The sequence below is a fragment of the Notothenia coriiceps genome, unplaced genomic scaffold (genome assembly GCF_000735185.1).
Source record: "Notothenia coriiceps isolate Sejong01 unplaced genomic scaffold, NC01 NC01_scaffold00005560, whole genome shotgun sequence".
NCBI classification, from domain to species: domain Eukaryota; kingdom Metazoa; phylum Chordata; class Actinopteri; order Perciformes; family Nototheniidae; genus Notothenia; species Notothenia coriiceps.
This window is the reverse complement of record NW_011338261.1, coordinates 142,689-163,510: the sequence shown is the minus strand read 5'-3', so window position 1 is coordinate 163,510 and position 20,822 is coordinate 142,689. Positions and strand designations below refer to the sequence as shown.

Sequence of the window (20,822 nt, the reverse complement as noted above, 5' to 3'; positions counted from 1 at the left end):
AGACAGACAGACAGACAGACAGACAGACAGACAGACAGACAGACAGACAGACAGACAGACAGACAGACAGACAGACAGACAGAATTTCTGTGGCCTCAGACACCTGGGCTAGCTTTGAGCATGAAAACGATCCGGCGTGAGAGCAGACCCCTCCTGTCTCCTCGGGGTCTTTTCTCCCTCACAAACATTCCCCACAATTTTACAGCTTGACTCGACCTGAGCGCCAGTGTGGACTTAAATGTTCTGTTATCAGAGCTGCAGGGCTGGATTAGACAAGGCGTTTACATCAGTCGTTTTAACTCCTTGTTTTATTTATATATGGTGTAATATATGCCAGATCAACTTAGTCTACACAGCATCTGTTTTGTTCACCACCCTGAGCTTTTGTTCCTGTATGTTTGTGCAAGGTTAATTTAGCTGATGAAGTCTGGTTCGAAAACTAGCTTGCTGTTCCTTTACGATGATGTTTTCCTCCTCACTCCATCCCGTCCTCTATCCCCTCTGGCCGAAAGATCGTAGAGAAAAAACATGTTCTATTTTCAGGGTGAATCATAATGAGTGGCAGCCAGCTGTGGGAGCACCAAGAAAAGCAGCAGAGTTGATGTTCCACATGGTGGGTGAGAGATAGGGGGAGAGAGAGAGTTATGGAAAGTATGGGTTTGTTGATATACAGGGAGAGATATCCAATGAGAGCAACAAACTGGTGAAAATAGAGAAGCACTGTGAGGTAGAATTGTGCTTGAATTTTAGAAGCTGTAGAAGTTTATAAAGTATGTTTTAAGCTGAGTTTGCATTTAATTGCATCCACACCAGTGCTAAAAGTCATTATCATACATACAACTAATACATTTTTGTTAAGGCAAATGTTTCTATCATCAAAAATGCCATTACTTTGCTGGTTCTAGCTTCTCAAATGTAACAATTTGCAGACGTTTCTCTGTCCTGCACCCATGTAGATGTAATCAGGACTACAGGCAATTCTTTTCTTGATTAATCACTGAATTTTTTGTTGTATAAAATATAACAAAACTAGGACTTTGAGTCTACACTCATGCTTGAAACTCTACACAGGCACAATGGTGCTTTTTCTTGATAAAATGCATATAAAGATATTTCACTAAATGCTAATATGAGCAACACATGGCTGGATTTCTTGAAAAATATATATAATACAGCCCAGCTTACCCAGCTGAGCCCAGCGTCAGAGGGTTGGTGTACACAGCTTCATGTGTTTAGATCAGAGCCAAGAGAGTTTGACCTCCTCTTCTGAAGTTCTGTGTGTGTAAACACGGCTGAAGCAGAAAGGTTAAAACCCAGAGCAGAGGGAATAAGGAGCTCATTGTGCTGGCGTCCGACTTCTGAGAGGAACTCGCTGTGCTCCCACCCACCAACAGGCTATGACTGCGTCTGCATGGACATGTGTGTGCGTTCATGTACAGCAGAGTGGGTAACATTCACTTGTGCTTCACTGTTCATGTTCGAAAGTCAATCTATTGACACACACCTGGAGTTTCATGAGCTTTTGAGCAGATGAAGCTCAAAGAAGCAAGTCCTTAAATTAAACATGTGATGCAGCATGAGGTCATGTTTGGTTTGTGAGGCCACAGCCAGCAAGGTCAGGCATTTATCTCTTCACTCTTTTCGCTGACTAATAGCTCAAGCATCTTTTCTTCTCTTCACTGTCTCCCTCTGTGCTTCTGTTATCCCCATTACAGAACAGGACCGAGTGGTTAATAACCTTTTCCCGTTCTGCTTAACCCTTCTCCAGCAGTTTTCACTCAGTCACAGCTTTCACAGCCTTTTTTTTCATCTGACCTTTTTTTTTATCATGCAGTTGTTAGTTGTTTAAGTTTCAGTCTCAGTGAAGCATTCAGCATTTATCCAGTCAGGGGCTTCATGGGAGCAGATGTGGAAAATATCCTGCGGGTTGGATTCAATACAGGTGTGCAAGCTATTGGCAGAAACTTTTGCAAATATTTGATCCTAAAACAATACACATTACACACCCTGAATCCTGCTGACCTGCAGTGACCTCGGCAGCTTTGCTCAATGTGACCACACTTCTTACTTTTGTAAAGATAACTTTTTTTTATTGCTTTTCCTTCTTTTCTATGGGAGTTCTTTGCGTTGTGATAATATCCAGAATAAATGAATGTTCTATGTTGCAGAGTAAGGTTTATACAATATCGTAGAGCATGTTTTTGATACTCATTTTTGACCTTTCGGATACATCCGCCAGTAGTCACTTTTTTGACATAAATACACCTCCATCATTATTAGATGTTCTTTGTGTTGTCTAACTAGCACACTTTACCATGCTAAACAGCTACAATGCAAAGGTAAATGGGGTTGATGACACATCGCTTAAACATGTAGCATTGTAAGAATGATAGCATGCTGACGTTAGCCTTTAGCACAAAGTGTACAAACTACAGCATCATAGTTCTGCAAACGTGGCTGTAGGCTCTTAGTGTTGACCAATAATTGTTTCATGTTTGTGCTCCCTAATTAAAATAGAATATCATTTGAATGGTATGATACTTCTTCGTAAAGTTATAATAAGAACTTATACAGTATTTCTTTGGTCTTGCTGACAGATATTTGTTCCCTGAAACAAAAGTAAATGTATTTTTAATTGTGTTGAGAATAATTCAAATCAGTGAGTTTTGAAATCCTTGCTTTCACTGTACTTACAACAAACAAAATGGGTTTAAACACCCAGTCATAACCTTAGATATATGTTAGCTGTCATTATAAAGCACAGATAATATGGCTAAGACCATGAAATGGCTTAGTTTATTATATGAAACTGTAGTTTTCATGGTTCTGTCACACTAATGTTGTGATTATTGCAATAGTAGTATTGATATGGTTGTTAATGATTATAATTATGAATCAAAGACGGTTTGCATGTTAAGATGGGAGGACAGAGAAGTATTCATGGGTTACCCACATTGATCTCTTCTTAACGTCATTACATATTATGAGTAAAAGTTGATTTCTGTGCACCCATTAAGTCCCGCTTAAACCTCAAGTATGACCATAACTTCGATGTTTCACCCGTCTCTAAAACCCATAATAGCCCTTTACTTTAAAATGTTTTTTATTTCACTATAATCACTTTTATTACATGGAAACAGAGAAAAAGCAGGAATACAGGGAAATAGATCAAACTGACATGAAACAATATTCCCTGAAAGATTTGAAGCCAAAACACTGATTTATTGGCGCGAGACTGTTTGGAGGACAGGACACATCCTGCTTAACATTTTCTAACTGAATACCAGATTGACTAAATTACTGCAAAAAGAGGAGGTTAAGTTGTCAGACTGTCAACTGATGGAGATTAAAGAATAGTTTGATGCAGGCGAGGGGGTGATGAAGTGATTTATGTAGAGAATAGATGGAAAGTTGTGTTCACACACTCGGATATTCGCGGCTGGCCAGTTTCCACTGGACCTGTTTACAAGGAGTTTCCAGCAGCCAGACCTGGCCGTCTCCTGTGGCTTTATAGAGCGGTGTGCAGACTCTCCGGGGCTCGGCTCACCTTGTAAACATCTCTGCCCTGCCAGAGAAAGACAGGAGGGGAGAAACCTTTGGTGGCTAAATATGTTGCTGAAATTACCAAACCCTTGAATGTGACTCTGGGTGAACAGACTGGAATCTGGCAGTCAGTGCACTTGTTGTGAAATAAAAGTTCAGGACAGAACTCTTTCCTCAAATTACACCTACTAATATGTAACACTGAGGTTTTGTTTTTAAAATGTGTTATTGAATAAAAAATCTTCTGCACAAGGATCCAGCTGAGGCTTAAAAAGTCTTGAAGGCATTGAATTAATTTGTCTAAAAATGAGGCCTTCGCTTGTATTGTCTCATGTGAATTCTTTATGGTGTTTGTTTATGTATTGTATAATCTTTAGATAATTGGAAACACCACTTAAAAACAAATGCCTTTCTTATTAGCACCACTCAGATCCTGATAGTGGAATATTGCGTGTAAATTGAACTTTCCCTTGATTGACATAAAGAAACATTTTAAAAAGATAAACTTAAACCGTAGGACAACAGTCCGTAGAGGTGTGTGTGTGTGTGTGTGTGTGTGTGTGTGTGTGTGTGTGTGTGTGTGATCAGACTCAGGTGTTGGAACCATCTATGTGTCAGATGACAGAGGAGCTGTTTTCTCCAAGTCTCTGGAGCGCCATCTTTACACGACCACAGGAAGCGAAACCGACTTCACCGCCATCTCTTCACTCAGGGGCGTCTACATGACCAGCGTTCTCTCAGAGGGTGAGTCAGCACACCGAGTTATTTATATGTACTTACACATTTTAAGACGAGTCTTCGGGCACCTTTTTGTCAACATTGTGAAATATGATATCATTTATTTTCATTTTAAGAATTGCTCAATTTGTCTCTTCGCCACACTGGAACATCACAGTGATGATGTAATAGTATGTTTGTTAAAGTTAGTAAACCATCTGATGTTTCTTATCCACAAATATATTTTATACTTTTTAGACCGTGACTTATTATACTATACGACAATGTAACTTTATTCCACCTTTGATCCATGCCATTGAATGGCAAATCCTGTATACATGCCAAAAAAAACAACAAAACATTTCAACCAAACACAAACTGCTTTCCATTGTGGTTATTTTATTGGGTGTTTTTATAGCGTTGATTGTGAATACAGTTTTGTTTTTTTGGCATCCTAAATTTAGAATCCTTCCTTGAACTCGTTATGTAATGAGTCCTTACTAATCCTTATAATTTAAGATAAAGTCGACTAAATGTTCACTGCCATTGATGCCAAACAGATTTTCGATTGGTTGATTTAGTCGATTTTTCATTCTCTCACCATAGTAGTATAAACGAAGAACAGTTGCTACATAGAAGGCAGGGTATGAGTCCATGGATTGAGAAAATGTTTTTGAAAATGTGGTTAGATAGTTGTGTACCCATGTGGATCCTGAACTGAAGTGAATGTTATTAACTGCAGATGGTGCAATGGAGACAGTGATCACCTTTGACCAGGGAGCAAAATGGCAGACGCTACGCAGACCACAGAACAGCCACTGTGACAACGAGACCTCGACCAACAGGCCTAACAGAGTGAGACAAACATTCATGCATCATTTAAATATATTCGGTTTTATCTTTGAGTATTTCTCATTACTTCTGGAGTGTTTCATTTATTCACTTACCTGTTAGAGTCTTGTTATTGTATGAGATCAGTTCTGTTTCTCGTTTCTATGGAATTTTAGCATAAGAAAATATGAGTGTCTGCATGTGGACTTGGTACCAACATATAATCATGTGTTTACAGTGCAGACTCCTCATCCACGCAGCCTACAGCATCACCATGATGATGAACGTCCCCATGCTGCCTCTCTCACAATCCAGTGCTGTGGGCATCATTCTTGCCCATGGTAAATAAATACAAATATACAAATAAATACTTTTACTGCATGGTGAGATGTTTACTAACACCTTTGTCCTGCGTTTCCTCAGGCAGTGTTGGGGATGAAGTGTCCTCTATCTCACCTGATGTGTACGTGTCGGATGACGGGGGCTACTCGTGGATGTTGGCACTCAGAGGCCCCCACCATTACACTATAATGGACTCTGGGGGGCTGCTGGTGGCTGTGGAACAAACCAACGCTCCTGTCAACCAGATAAAGTGAATATATCTACACAATTAGTTTATTTTAGTATCGTTGGTAGCACTTTTTATGAATACCATGTGTATACTGCATTAAATATATATATACGTAAAGCATTATAATCTGCTTTTAGCACATGTATAATAAAAGTTATATCACTCCTAAATATTCAAATACTTATCCATCATAACACCTTCTCAAGCATTTGTATCATAGATATAAGAGATATCATAATACTTTTAAGGGTCATAGTTTATTATATTTCTCATAGCAATATTAATATAACATATGCTATATATATATATATATATAATTATTTTACAATGCATTATCTAATAACTATTCTGAGGTATAGGCAGATATAATGCTTAACAAGTACATAGTCATTGTTTGCTTTAATTCAAGTGAAATAAATATCATTAAATCAATGCAAGAACAACTCACAAAGCATTGTAACAGTAATGTATTTATTTAACGGGTCATGACAGAATGACAATTTTGCCTCTCACACCCTCAGGTTCTCCACAGATGAGGGGCAGTGTTGGCATACGTATAACTTCACCAGCGACCCGCTCCACTTCAGCGGCATGGACAGCGAGCCCGGCTCCCGCTCCATGAACGTCAGCCTGTGGGGCTACAGGAACGACTTCAGCAAATGGGTGGTGATCACCATAGACTTCAGGAAGATCCTCACCAGAGACTGTGAGTATGTGGGACAATGAGGGTTTAACAGAAAGGGTTTTTTACCTCTTGACTAACTCAGGTCTTGTGTACATGTGCAGGCACTGGGGGGGACTATGTGCAGTGGCTGGCTCACTCTGCAGACCCCAGTGGATCACATGATGGCTGTGTGCTGGGCTGTAAGGAAACCTTCCTACGCCTGAGGAAAGACTCTGTCTGCTGGAACGGGAGGGACTATGCCGTCACTAAGAAGCTGTCCCCCTGTCCGTGTACAATAGAGGATTATCACTGGTATGTTTTTGTAAAATAGCACAGATTTATAATGCCATCTTAGTGTAACCGTAAGAGTAATGGAAACATATTTATCGTGTCGGTCAATTTCTTGTCTCACAGTGACTTTGGATATTACCGACCAAAGAACAGCTCAGAGTGTGTGGAGCAGGAGGAGCTGAAGGGTCACCCTCTGCAGTTTTGTTTAAATGGGACCACCGAACAGCTTCAGACCAGCGGGTGAGGAGGCCTGTTTTTATCTTACTCTCTCTTTCCTTAGCCGTAAATATAACCTTGTATTTTGACCTCTCCACTCCACTTCCAGGAGCCTGCTACAGATTATTAGAGTGTTGTTCTATGAGAATGTAGTTCAAGAATAACTACATCGTACATACAATAAATACAAGGTTCATGAAGCAACATAATAAAGGGTTCCTTAGATAAGTCACTAATAGAGGAACAAGTCCTTAACACTGTTAGCATTTTAAATGCCCAAGCCAATTCCAATTCCACTGCAAAAATCAAACAAGTGGTGTTAATCTTGCTAAAGTGTAAGTATCATTTACCAAAGAGCTTATTTGATTAAATAATCCAAAATCCAATGGAATAAGAAAATGGCACTGTCCCTGCAGCACTCAATTTAAGTATAGGGTTTGAAAGCAACTATAAAAAACTTCACGAAACATCTTGGTATGCTTCTATTTTTCTTCATTAGTGTTAAGAATCTTATGTTTAGTCTACCTGCTGTCTTGTCCTGCCCTGTGTAATTTTCTTAGTGATTTGTCTTGCCTGACGTGTCTCTCTGTCTCTTCTTAAATTGAAGCTACCGGAAGGTTCCAGGAGACCAGTGTGAGGGAGGTTTTCAGCCCGACAGGAAGGAAACAGACCTGAGGAGGATGTGCACAAGCAACGTCCTTTCTCCAAACTCTCTGGTCAGTTTAGTTCCTTCTGAGAAAAATACTAGGTAGGCTAGAAAAACCGTATCTAGCTAGCTACATTGGGATGGGTTAGGGCCTGAGAATCAAAAGGGGAACCTCTGATCTTTGACATGGTGAACACTGAAGGTATGTGTTAGTTACCTAGTAGGGGTGGGGCACGACCCGATCATGTTTGTTTGTAATATTCCTCAAATAAATACATCAGTCTCTTCTCTAAGCTGAGAGACATGAAGTCTGGTGAATCTTTTTTTCATTGAATGATTTTCAAGTTTTTTTCCGCATGTCATTTCTTCCCGCCTTTCTTCACGTTTGTGTAACTCGTTACAGACTAAAGACAGTTCACTGAACACTGCTGTCATAGTGATGGTTGTCATAGCGATGCTTCTGTCGAGTGCTGTTGCAGGCGTTTGGCTGGTTAAGAAATATGTCTGCGGAGGACGGTCAGTTAAATATGTTACATATTTCTACACAAACATAAATGAACACTGTTAAACACTGTATTTCATATCTGTTTGTTCCTCATGTCCTCACCAGGTTCCCCGTGCATCGATACTCTGTCATGAGAGAGAATGTTGAGGCTGATAAAATAGAAGGAGTCGATGATATTGACACACACTACATGGAGACAGGAAAAGCACAGTACAATGAAGACTCAGATCAGGTATCTGGTTCTGTGTAAAATTACTTTTTCAGGTTCTTTTTTGTGATTATCTTCCTCCCTTTAAGCATTGTTTGTGTTTCTCCACAGGACCTGTTAGAATAAGGCGGACATTTCTCCCTCAAAGGCTCTTAAAGACTACATTTAACACAGTCTTCGTGATGCCTGGGCACCCATGATGCTCCCACATGCCGATTAACATCTTCGTTTTCACTTCTCGCTATCCCCTGGTGGCTGGAGGACTCTGCAGAATCTCACATGGCTTCCTTTTACCAGTCGAGGCTCCCATAAAAAAGATTGAACCGTTTTTTTTGGGGAGGGGGACAAACCCAGCGCAGAACAGAAGGAAAGCTTCTGGGGTCCCTGGAGAGCTTTTGTAGTTTCTGTCACAAAGAGTTCTGCAAAGACCACTGAGTCTGAATACATGCTCTGTATGTTCCCTTGCATGCTGACCTGAGAAAAGATGGCCTTTCAGATCGTGATGCAATGCAGAAGCATAATACAGAGGCTAGATATAAAGGCTTACAGAACATTTCACACAATAAGAGTTAGGGAACACAGAAAGTAGTTATCATACTTTAGCTCAGAGATTTTCTGCTGACACTTACGTCGTTTTTGTACTCAATAATTGCAACATACAGTCCTGTTGCAAATGGCGACCATTTTAATATTGCTTTTGTCAGCTTCACTAGTCACTAAGATAAGGCTACGCTACTCAATATGAGTTCCTGCTAATCACAAGTTCCTAAGAAAGGAGCACTTTTCAATGTATTGTTGTAACAGCTACTAAGAGCTGTAGTGCCTCCTTTAATGTTACTGGTCATCGTCTCTGACTAGTGACATCTTGTGTTTTTTTGAAGGAAATACACTTCCATTTTATTCAGGTGATGCACTATAGATAAACATATTTCATACCACTTTTATTGTTTTATAATTGTAATTATTAAAACATTTTTAAATTGATAGAAAAATCAGATTTTAATGTAAAATTAACCCAGAACAAACAAGTTCCATTTTTTTTATTTTTTTTTTAAATAAAAGACAAATAAGTGCCTATTTTAGACTCAATTATAACTTTTATCAGCTGACAGATAAATGATGCCCAATAAAACAATACTTTATTAGATTGCTAAGAAATTAATGCTAAAGTGCCTTGTGAAACTTTCGGAATAAATGTTAAAATGGCCTGCCATTGTTGTGAAGACAACTCATTTGTTTTATACAGTGCAGCTTCATACAAGCAATTGTATGTGTTGTGAAAAGACTTGAATATTTACCAAAGCACTTTTATTGAGTAGTTTGTAGAGGAGTGAATTGTAGAGGTGAGGTTGTAGAGGTGAAACCTAACCTTAGCCCAGCATTATATAAAGTATTAAGGTAATGCTGACTCAAACTCTTTACTTGAACTTTCAGATTTTTTAAATTTTTCTTTTGCTTAACAGGGTGCACCAATATGTTGTTGTGTTTTAAATATTTAGTTTTTGTCTTATTTGGCTGATATTTTTCTATATTAGCCAATTCCAATGTCCATGTGTCTCTATCTTAATGCAGGTGAAGAATCATCAAGATAATCAAGTGTCTTCTAGAGACCATGTTGGCTTGTTTTCTTTTATTATTTTGACAGCAGAAAAACAATATTTACAGCAAAAACATTTCCAGAAATGAACTGATACTGCTTTTTTAAAGCTTTTATTTACCAGTCTTATGATATATTGGTGCATCCCAACTTAATAATATAATAGATTCTGCTAAATATCCACAATAACAGAACTTAATTTATCAGATTAATGTCTGGTTGCCATAACGAGCATATACTTTATGAAGTGTATTGAGTTGTATCATTTTCCAACATGACATTTCACTGTGTTACATACATTGTTCAAATGATATGTTGGATTGCAATCATTTCCGTTTTCTGCAAAACAACTTTTGCCGTGTGCAGGGCTTTTGGCTAATGCTTGTTTTCTCTAGCAGAGTCAATATTATCCCAGTGAATAAGCTATTGTAATAAGCTGGCATTTTCTCAAGGACTGTTGGGTGGACTTTGTTAGATATGAAAGCAAATTCATATGCTTGATGCTTCTTTATTTACACAACTGTCAGTAAGAACAAACCCAGCTATTTACTGGATTCAATGATTTATTTTTGCACTGTATCTACAGATCTGTGAAAGGGTTGCATTTGTGGCTACTTGTACATCTAACTTTTGTTTGGTATTTGGGCAATGAGTTGTGATCTTCATTCCATCTTGTTTTCTTGACTGTTTTCTAGAATATCAGAGAAAAATATCTCTGAATAAAACTATTCTGTAGCACAAATGTTTTATAACAATGTCTGCATTTATTGAATGAAATGACACAATCTCTCTTACATCTGTTCAGATATGCTTGGCTGTGGGTTAATGCAAAATGTCTATTATTGCAACAATACTTAGGCAAGTTCCAAAAAAATATATAGTATGTGTATATCAAAGTACATTTCACATAAATGTAATTTCTAGCAGTGTATATTTATTATTATTATTATTATTATTGCATGATAGGTGAGAAGTATTACAATTATCCATTCTATTCAAAATACTACTGATGTAATTGTAAGATGGAATGGCTAACATAATGTCTTCATGCAACACAACAAAACTTTAGCTACAAAAAGGTGATAAAGATGATTGAACAACCGCTATGAATTTAAAAACAGACCTATTAGGTATTTCCATTATTAAGGCTTAATATGTTCTCTATAAATAGAATGCTTGGTTAGTAGTTCAGACAACCAGAGATTCTCATAGCTCAACGTGTCATCCTTCAAATATTTTGTCCAGGCAATAGTGTAAAATTCCCAATCGTTCGAAATAAATGGAAATTATAAGAAAGAAAGATGACTTAAATTATTAAGAGAGTTTGAGCTGTACATGTATTGGCTGTCGGGTGATAATAAAACACTTGATGTGCATAGACAGTATATTTAGTATGCAGAGATCTTAATTTCTATAGTGTCTAGTAGCTTGACCGTCAGTAAAATCAAGTGAAGTAAAAAGTATAATATATCGAAAGGGAGGGGTTGAGCTTGGTGATAATGAAAGGAGCATTCTGGAAGTTCTCAGTTCACCTGAGTTGAAGGTCATACTGTTGGTGCACATAGACTGTAGCTAACTACACCGCAACAAATCTTCTTAATAAGGAATGCTCCCAAGCTTAGCTAAGATGTGTGAGAAGAAGGAAATATAGATACACATTAGCAAATAAGAATCACACAATGATATTATTATATATATATAAGTAAGTGAGTATAATATTTAACCACCTACGGGGGGACTTAAACCCCAATACACGTAGGGGACTTAAACCCCCTACGGGTTGTAAAACTAATATTTTACGCCAAGATGAAAAAAAATGGATCACCTGCAAATGGATTTCATTGAACTAATGCCTAGCAAAGGTAAACAAATAATTGTCTTAGCCATTGTTGATTTTTTAGTTGTTTTTTTTAGTTGTTTTTCTAATTGGATCAAAGTTCTGCATATTTAATGCACTGAGCAGAGACATTATTTCTTCATAATGAATACTAACTTATCGCCCAGAAAACTATAAAATTACACATTGAAAAATACATTTTAAAATAAAATAATTAATTAATCAAGCTCTCAACCTTAGTCCATTTAAAATATTTGTTGGCAAACCACTGGCATTGTTCCAGCCAAAAGATGTATGCTTTGTTGTTGTTGTTGGTTTTTTGTCCTCAGTATGACCTTCAACTCAGTTGAACTGAGAACATCCTGATACAGTATGCCCTCCCCGCTGGGCCTCCCTAACTTCCAGAATGTTCCTTTCATTATCACCAAGCTCAACCCCAACCCTTTCTCCTCTCTCTGTGTTTAAATATGCAACCCAAACTCTATTCTTCGCCTTTCACTCGGCTGACTGTATCCTCTCTGTATGACTGACGGAACTTTCTTGCAAGAAATAAAATACGACAAAGACCGCTGAATGCTTTGATTCTCTATCCACATTTGATAAACAAATTCCCGCCACAATCCCTCAGACAGACATTTAAAAATTAGCCCGGATAGTAGCCTACAAGTACCACAAATGTGTTCTTAAGTACAGTAGGCTACTTGAGCATTATTCAACAACTGAAATAATGGAAATATAAATGTACCACTATATCAAACATATCTATACCTACAATTTCCCCCAGGTGCTTAGTTCCCATTATTGTTAAAGCTCTTGGATAACTTGCATTAATGCTCTCAATAAGGATAGTGTTATCTCCATTGACTGGTTGTTATATCAGACGATTGTGTAACTATGAGGCTTTTATCAAACAATAGGGGGCGCCATACTCCTGGTCTATCTGTCTGAACAGCCGGAAGTTGTAGCCGCATTCATCGTTTTGAATCTGTAGTTAACTATGCTAACTGTGTGTTGTTAGAGTGCGCTATAGTTAAAAACGCCAGCTTTCTTTAGCTATATATACATATTTAAAGAGTATCGGCGAGTTGTTAAGGCGTGAGGGACAATGTAACTAGCAGCTGGGAAGTAATGTCAACTCATCACGGTGAGATAATTTTCAACGTTCAGGAAATAGCTTGCTAGCTAACGTTAGCCCTGTCGTTAGTTAGCTAACTGGCACGTTCACTAGTAACTGTGGCGTGCTTGTCACCTGCCACTGCTTCACATATGTTACAGTTCACATGCCAGTAGCTAGCAAGGTGCCATTGTTCTGTGTGTTAAATTAACATTTCACCCATTTATCCAACGTTTGCTGGCTAGGCTAATCGATCTAGGTTGGCCTTGTTATTGAAAGACCGTAATTCTTGCAAAAATATAACACGTTATCAGTTGGGTAAGGATCCACCCAGGCAGCGCTCAGCTACGCTAGATTGTTTTTACTGCTGTCTATTTCGCTTCGATCACATACAACCACAACATTTGGTAAAATATGTAAGCCTTGGTGGGGTTACCATTTCACAATAATACATTGAAGCCAGAGGTGGAAAAAGTATTCGGATCTCAAAGTAAAAGTGGGAATACTCTGTTACAAGTAAAAGTCATGCTATCACAATGTTATTTTAAGAAAAGTATAGCATCCAAATATAAGTACTCATTATGCAGATTACAGAATAATATATATAATGTGTTTTGTTTATAATTATTGATGCATTAAAGTGTTATCAAAGCTAGTAATGGTGCAGCTATTACCAGCTATGTTAATTATTACTTTGTATGCTGCAGGGTAGCTTGTGTATTTGAATCCACGTGTAAATAAAGTCCTATTTAAGGATTGTTTCTATTTCATATTATTAATGCAAATCTGCAAAGTAACTATTACATCAATGTAGTAGACTAAAAGTACACGATTGAAAAGTACTGAGTGAAAGTACAAAATAGCACAAAACAGAAATACTTTGACATCAGCATTATGTGATTGTATGGAAAATGCATGTGAATGTATAGGCTGGTTTATCTTACATGTTATCATTTTGTGTTTCAGACTTAGTTTGTTTACTATGAACGCCCTGTCGGCCGAGCCTCTGGCATCAAGCTCATCATGTAGAACGCTGCCTGGAGAGGGAAATCAGGTACAGTTAAACAAAAACCATGACTGGTTTATTTGCCTGTATAATTATCCAACATCACATGTATACTTCATATAGAAAGCTAAATGGTGGTACTGCTCTTCCCGCCCAGGTACAACCAAAAGCCCCTCTCCTGCAGATTCTGCGTGTTGCCGGAGCTCAGGAAGAAGTCTTTACACTCAAAGAGGTGAGCTGTCAGGAGAAATGTTAAGCATGTTTGTTAGTGTGCAGCCTGTCGGACTGGCTAATAACCAAGTGTTCTTCAGACTATGTTCAGTACTGTGTTCCTATAGGTAAATATCTACCCTGTAGGTGCCTTGTGATATCTGATATTCAGTATTTTGTGTAGGTGATGCACTATTTGGGTCAGTACATCATGGGAAAGCAACTGTATGACAAACAGAGGCAGCACATAGTCCACTGCCAGGATGACCCTTTGGGAGAGCTGCTGGAGGTGGAGAGCTTCTCCGTCAAGAACCCGAGGTAATTATCCACACCGTAATTTAGCTCTTGGCCAACACTAATAATTGATTATACATCTTAGAAAAGGAGGGTCATTCTAATCTCTCATATTCTCATTTTTCAGCCCGGTGTATGAAATGCTCAAGAAATATTTAGTTGTGCTTGGTGGTTCTGGTAAGTCGCATATTCATTTTTGGCTTTTATACAGTTGTTATATGAAGTGAATTTTCTGTCACGGGGCTTCATGAAAGGACACGGAATGTCTGAATATATTTCCTATAGAACATTTCTGTTGATTTGAAACGCAAATATTTAATTTCCCTCTTCCCTTTGGGTTTGACAAACACAGTATTTCATTTCTTTAACATCTTCTTTAGCCTTATTTAAAAGAAAACATCCCGAGGTATATGGAGAATATCTAAACATGTTTCAGCCTTCTTCTTGCACACATTATGAATGATTGTGATTAGTTTATGCATCTCTTGGACATGCAGGGACCAGAGCAACAGCATTCAAGCTTGTCCTAAAAAGCAGCAAAAGAAGGCCTTAGTGAGAGAGTGTGTTATTCTATAATTAAAGGGTGGGGTTGTCTTCTTTTTTCTGTTACTGTGTCTTATCTGAAATGCAGACGCTGCAGAGAATCTTTCTGTGGGCCGTGAGTGTGTAGAGGGCGGAGTGGAGGATCGTGGTCAGGTAAAACCGAAACATGGTGCTCTGGAGAAACAGAGACCCCAAACCTTTCTCACCTCGCTACACACAGCATTTGTTAAAAAATAAATAAATGATATATTTGTATCATTCGCGGCCACACACTGATGCCAATGTTTGATTGAGACCAGTTGGCCTTAGTGTAGCAAGTGTAGCTAAAGCGAGCTGCAGACTGCTTGTGTGTAATGAGGAGGGGGGGGGTAAGGGCTGCTGTCTTCGTTGCTGTGAATTTGTACAGAGTGGCACCGTCTCTGTACAACCCCATCCTTGCTTTGGTCTGGTGGTAATATCTGCACTCTTTTGCGATCCACCAGCACCACCCAGTGGATGGGGGGGCAGAGTCACCCTCTCTGTCTGTCTCAGAGTTCTCTTCTCTGCTCCGAAACTGGAGGGTCGCAGCTCCTGATCCAGCCACAGGCCCTACCATAACCCCCCAACCCCCGTGTTCCAACACCCTTTTCCCACCCCTTTTCAACATCCACCTTTAAAGCAGCTACTCCTGGCTAAGACTCTGTCTAACCCCTGATGAGCTGAAGCCAGTTCTTGGTTTTTCTTCACTGGCTTAATGAATGAAATCATTTACTCCATTTCAAATCCAAACACATGTAATAAATCATACTCTGAGGTTTTTGCCAAGTTTGATTCTGATGATGACCTGAATGTTTTTTTCAAAAGTCCATATATTTTTCTCATGGATATTTGGTTCAGTATAGATCATAGTCACTACTTGAATGGAACTTTTAAAGTTGTTTTTTTAATCTTGACTCACTAGTTTCTTCACTGTGTTTATTAGTACACTGGCTTTTCTACCTCATCTTTCTCGTTCCCTTTTTCTTTCATTCTCCACATGCTTTTGCTCTCCCTTTTTATCTTAAAAGTGTGTTTTTACCTCCCTCCCCACTGTCCCGTACCCTAATTGCCCTGCCCCTTGTTCCCATTACCCAGAGGCCACCTTGAAAAGGAGCTGCGAGCCCTCCAAGTACCCAGTTACGGCTCTGTTTCTAACTTTTGTCCTTCACATGTCCCCTCCCAGATATGTGGAGGTGTGGTCAAAGCAGGGCTGGAGGCTGTCAGTGCTGCGCCTCTCCTGCCGACCCCCTCCCAGCGAAGACCTCGGGAGCCCGACGATGGTAAACAAACAATCGGTTTATAAAATGCAAATCTCCCTGGAGAAGACCCGCTCAAAATGCTGAATGTAACGATTCTAAACCTCTCCAGACTCCCTTGAAGGCCTGCCACGGTCAGCCTGCAAACGTCCAAAACTGGATGTTACTTTAGACGAGTGGGACCTATCTGGCCTCCCCTGGTGGTTTCTGGGTAATCTCCGTAGTAACTACAGCCGCAGGAGCAACGGCTCCACTGACATCCACACTAACCAAGTAAGAAACCTCATGTGTTGTTAGAAAGTTCAACTCGTGTTAGTGGGGATGGGTACCGAGCCCCGGTATTAAACGGGCCCCGGGGCTGAATTATTAAAGACCGTGGTTCCGTTAAGCTCCAACGTTAGCGGTCTTTTTATCGGTACTGGAGACATGTAAAAAATATGTCATGTATTATTGCTACACAAACATTATATTGCGGTGTTAGTGTCGCCAACTCCGTTTCTAACATGCAAAAAGACTGCAAAATGCTTCTATGATTATCTTTAGTATTTTCGATCTCTCTCCCGTCTGTCTGCGAGGGGGCGGGGCAGTTTACACACATGCAGTTTACACACATGCAGTTTACACACATGCAGTTTACACACGCAGCTGCTACATGCATGCAACACACACACAGAGGAGATGGCGGAGAGAACGCGCTCCGAGGTGTGGTTAAACTTTACCCGTCTCAATGCTCGTTACCAAAAGTGCAATAAGAGTTTAGCATGTAAGGGCAGTAACACGAGCAATTTGTCTAAACATCTTACAAAAGTGCACATTCAGACGGAAAAATGCACCGTTTTTGACTGTCTTTCTAGTAGCTCTGTAGCCCCATCCACGAGTAACTTTTCCACGTCCGGTATTATGTATGCTAGCAGCAACACACGGAGTTAACTCCATGATACAAACATGGGTTAATGATTAGAGGTAACTGAGTTATTTATTTTGTTAAAGTTTCAGCTATTCTGTTTACAGTTCTGTCATCACATTATTTAATACGATTTGTTAAAATGTTGTTGTTTCTTTTGATGTGAAATATTATGTATTTAATTTAAATAAAAAGCAATGTTAGTTTTGTTTACAATTTGTTTAGTTAGTTTACCTTCTTTTTTTCTCCAAAAGAACCGATAAAAGTACCGTTAAAAGACCGGGCCGTTAAGCGGTATCGATAAAAGTAGTGGTACCGTTAAAACCTTAACGATACCCATCCCTACGTATGAGTAGCTTTTGGTTCAGCCCTTAAGAGACACATGTTGGCAAATTGCACAAATTGGAGTGTAACAGTGGTGGTCTGACTGATGTGTCAGCTGTCTCCTGCACAGGAGGAGGACACGGCCATCGTGTCGGACACCACCGACGACCTCTGGTTCCTGACGGAGGGTGGGAGTGAACAGGTGAGCGTGGAGATGAAAGAGGCTGCACTGGATGAAGGGAGCGCAGGAGAAGGGGAGGTGCTACCTGAGGATGACGATGGAGGAGGGAAGGAGGAGAAAGCAGATAAAGAGGTAGCCATTTGTTTTTTATCTTTAATTGTCAGGCTCATATAACCTCAAATATTTTGATAATAGAAATAAATGCGCCAAAAATACTACGAGACGTTTGACTAAAAGTCTTGTTTATATATTTTTGAAGATGCAGGAAGAACCAGAGGAGGACTCTCAGTGTCTGAGCGATGACACGGACACAGAGATCTCCACACAGGTTTCTATGGTTTTCTTTTCTCACTCTATGTTGTAGGTTGTTTTTAATAAGCTGTTGATTTAAAAATTGCACATGCGTGACTTTGGATGTCCCTTCCCCTTCAGGATGCGTGGCAGTGCTCAGAATGCAGGAAGTACAACACTCCTTTCCAGAAGTACTGTGTGCGCTGCTGGGCTCTGCGTAAGAACTGGTACAAAGATGTCCCCCGACTCGCCCATTCCCTCTCCGTTCCTGACATCCCAGCATGCAGCTCTCTCACCACCCATGATAATGATGAGGAGGATGACAGTGACGCGGGCATTGACGTCCCAGACTGCAGCAGGACGGTGTCGGACCCCGTCATCCTGCCCTCCCACTCCACAGCCGACCGCCCACTGCCCACTATGATTTCAAGGAAAGGCAAGGAGCCCTGGCCCTCCAGCTTTCTCAGTGATGGGCAGTTTTCAGGGGGGGACAGTCAGGAGAATCTGGGCATGGAGATTGAAGAAGTTAGGCCCGAGGCCCTGTTGGAGCTTTGCAAGCTGTGTCGAGTGCGACCACGCAACGGGAACATCATACACGGACGTACGGCTCACCTGCTCACCTGCTTCACATGTGCAAGGAGGCTTCACAAGTTCCACGCTCCTTGTCCTGGGTGTGGGAAAATCATTCAAAAAGTTATTAAGATATTCTTCATCTAAACGGTGCACACACATCTGCTAGCTTCTAGGGACACGACAACATAACAATACAACACACATTCGACAGTTCACATGCACACTCTGCTCATAGACACACACACATACAAAACGTGCACCTTACCATTAAAACCAACACAGATACACACACATTTATTATAAGTATAGCACTTGGTGAAGCTTGCTCTTGGTTGCATGCTTTACTTTACATCACAGTGCCTCTGAAGTATTGTTAGAAGACATCTTGGACATGACAGTTTGTCCTACCAAATGTTTGTTTTGGAGCCACATTGTCAATAAGGGACATGCAAAAGTATTTATTGATGTGAAGATCACCTAGGTGTGTACAGTTTGTGTGAGCTTTTATTTGAATTCATGAAGCCTTGTTCTCCAGGCTGTGAATGTTCTTGTTTTTTACATTGAATGATGCTGGTTATTATTGCTTCTCTTAGTTCTGTTAGTTTTGTCTGATTTCTTTCCCCATACAGTAGATCCACGAGAGCCTTCATCTGGACAACATGGAAAGATCAGTGCAGGTACTAAACTACAAGAACATTTCATAAGGCATTTAATAGGCCATTTTGAAAACATTAAAAAAAAAACCTCTTTATGTCCTTTTAGGTGTTGTGGCTCTTATTTGAGTTATGAAGACAAGATTGAAGGAACCATTTGCAGCTCCATGGAAGTATCCTCTTACGCTTCTCAATCTTCTCAGCATACTTGGATGTACAATACAAATGTGGTTTAAGTCAAGTTTCTCAACACATTGTTTTAAAATGTAGAATTGAATTTAGCCTGCTTGAGAATGCACAGCTGAAGTATTTACTGTAATTTCCTCTCGGGCTAGTAATTTGATGTTTAATATGTATTCAATACCATATTCACAGCTGCCAAGTCTCTGATGACAGTTATGCCTGCAGTAAGTCATGTCATATAATTGTTGGTAGTTTAACTTATCTTTCAGAAAGGGTACTTAACATCTCTTGCTGAACGGTTGATAAATGAACAGTTCCTGTATATTCAGTATTTAATTTATTTATGATTCAGTTTTAATTCAGATGACCATCACCTCTAATGAAGCAGAAAGGCTGCGTGTGTTACGAAGCTCTTCTGTGTTGTACAGCAAAATCCTTTTCTGGAAGATATTTGAAAAGTTAAAGGACACAGGATAAGTTACTAAATGTACCCTCGATGGCATTTGTTCTTGGAGGTTTTATTTCAGCGTTACACTGCCACGTAATGACTCTGAACTTTAATTTGTATAGTATATATTTTATTTTTATGGCTCTGTATTATTTGAAGATTGTATCAGTGTGTGAGCTTCCTCCAAATACAGTATGCTCTAAAACGCTAACAGTTGGATATCCAGTGACCGAAAGTTTTTCATTCTTGACTCTGCTCAGCGCGGAGGGAATGTCGTAGCTCTTGATCTCCTCTTTACTTGTGCTTAATCTTTCAGCCAGCAGGTGGGGAAGTCTCATAATTTAACTCGTGCCCACTGCCACTGTACAGTAACGGTAATAACATGTAATGCATTCATAGAGCATGCCTCCCGTTGTGACTAGAGCCAGCACTGAGCTGCTGTGAGAGCTATATTAGATGTATAAGAGCTATACAAGATTAATGTAACCTGTTGTATTTATCTACATAATTGTGCACCGAGGGAAATAAAGCTTTGTCTATATAAAGACTATAGAAATGGCTAAGCACGTATTATAGAGTTGATACTGGTTCTAAATGACTGACTTGTTGCAGTTCTAAGAGTAATGAGGGTTAACATGGTACAGCTCATATAGTTGTTTTTTCTACCTGTCATGGAATAAAATTAAGTTTCATAAAGCAATAACGAGTTGAAAGTGATTTATTTAGTTATCTTGCAGACCAGAGACCGTTGATTTACAGTACCCACTGCAGCTGGGTGTGTGTGTTTTGGTTGAAGAGTAAGTCATTGTATGACAGGCCAGCTGTCATGTGTCCTCTCCTTCTTGACTGCTCTCCAGCACCTGCAACTCTCCTCTGCTTACTCACTGTCCTGCTTCCTTATTTTTGGGATAGACACCATATCCTCCAGTCCACTATTTGTTGCTGTAGCACTTCTGCTTTGTAACCTGCATAAATACTTCAGCTATATTACCCCTGGGAGTTAGATAGATAATAATAACCCATTAGGGAATATACCCTGAGTGTGAAGAAAGGGGCGTTCTCTGAAGCTCTCCACCTTCTGAAACCACAAAAAGGTTGAGATGTTTCAGTAAACATATATAATTACATTAAACTCTTAAACTGTTATTTGACTCAAAGTGCTTTAAAGTGGACATGGCTCTTTGAATAGCCAACATCA

The 20,822-nt window shown here is 39.5% G+C and overlaps 2 protein-coding genes across 3 annotated transcripts in view; both read left to right on the top strand.

The window, feature by feature from the left end:
* Positions 1-10,531, top strand: part of LOC104943012 (sortilin-like) — an 11,839-nt gene extending 1,308 nt beyond the window's left edge. The window contains exons 2-12 of the mRNA XM_010768332.1: positions 4,128-4,287; positions 5,003-5,115; positions 5,330-5,432; positions 5,515-5,683; positions 6,184-6,368; positions 6,449-6,638; positions 6,741-6,857; positions 7,441-7,549; positions 7,883-7,995; positions 8,090-8,216; positions 8,304-10,531. Of these exons, the coding sequence (XP_010766634.1) occupies positions 4,128-4,287; positions 5,003-5,115; positions 5,330-5,432; positions 5,515-5,683; positions 6,184-6,368; positions 6,449-6,638; positions 6,741-6,857; positions 7,441-7,549; positions 7,883-7,995; positions 8,090-8,216; positions 8,304-8,318 (1,401 nt within the window). The 3' untranslated portion in view covers positions 8,319-10,531. The remainder of the gene's footprint in view (positions 1-4,127; positions 4,288-5,002; positions 5,116-5,329; positions 5,433-5,514; positions 5,684-6,183; positions 6,369-6,448; positions 6,639-6,740; positions 6,858-7,440; positions 7,550-7,882; positions 7,996-8,089; positions 8,217-8,303) is intronic.
* Positions 10,532-12,588: 2,057 nt separating this feature from the next.
* On the top strand, positions 12,589-20,327 carry mdm4 (MDM4 regulator of p53). Of its 2 annotated transcripts, none has more exons than XM_010768317.1 (12): positions 12,589-12,770; positions 13,707-13,794; positions 13,904-13,978; positions 14,141-14,274; positions 14,378-14,427; positions 14,882-14,946; positions 15,995-16,091; positions 16,180-16,340; positions 17,426-17,608; positions 17,736-17,804; positions 17,909-19,017; positions 19,103-20,327. In XM_010768317.1, the coding sequence occupies exons 2-11, from the start codon at positions 13,723-13,725 to the stop codon at positions 18,482-18,484; spliced, it is 1,482 nt and encodes a 493-aa protein (XP_010766619.1). In that variant the 5' UTR covers positions 12,589-12,770; positions 13,707-13,722; the 3' UTR covers positions 18,485-19,017; positions 19,103-20,327. The 2 variants fall into 2 exon arrangements, with proteins under 2 accessions (XP_010766619.1, XP_010766618.1); XM_010768316.1 differs by having other exon boundaries at positions 12,590-12,770; positions 17,411-17,608.
* Positions 20,328-20,822: the final 495 nt, after the last annotated feature.

Excerpts from the sequence above, each read along its gene's own strand:
- mdm4 (XM_010768316.1), top strand. The coding sequence starts at position 13,723 with ATGAACGCCCTGTCGGCCGAGCCTCTGGCATCAAGCTCATCATGTAGA. Across the intron at positions 14,275-14,377 it reads TTCTCCGTCAAGAACCCGAG|CCCGGTGTATGAAATGCTCA; the intron begins GTAATTATCCAC and ends CTCATTTTTCAG. Across the intron at positions 17,609-17,735 it reads AGGAGAAAGCAGATAAAGAG|ATGCAGGAAGAACCAGAGGA; the intron begins GTAGCCATTTGT and ends ATATTTTTGAAG.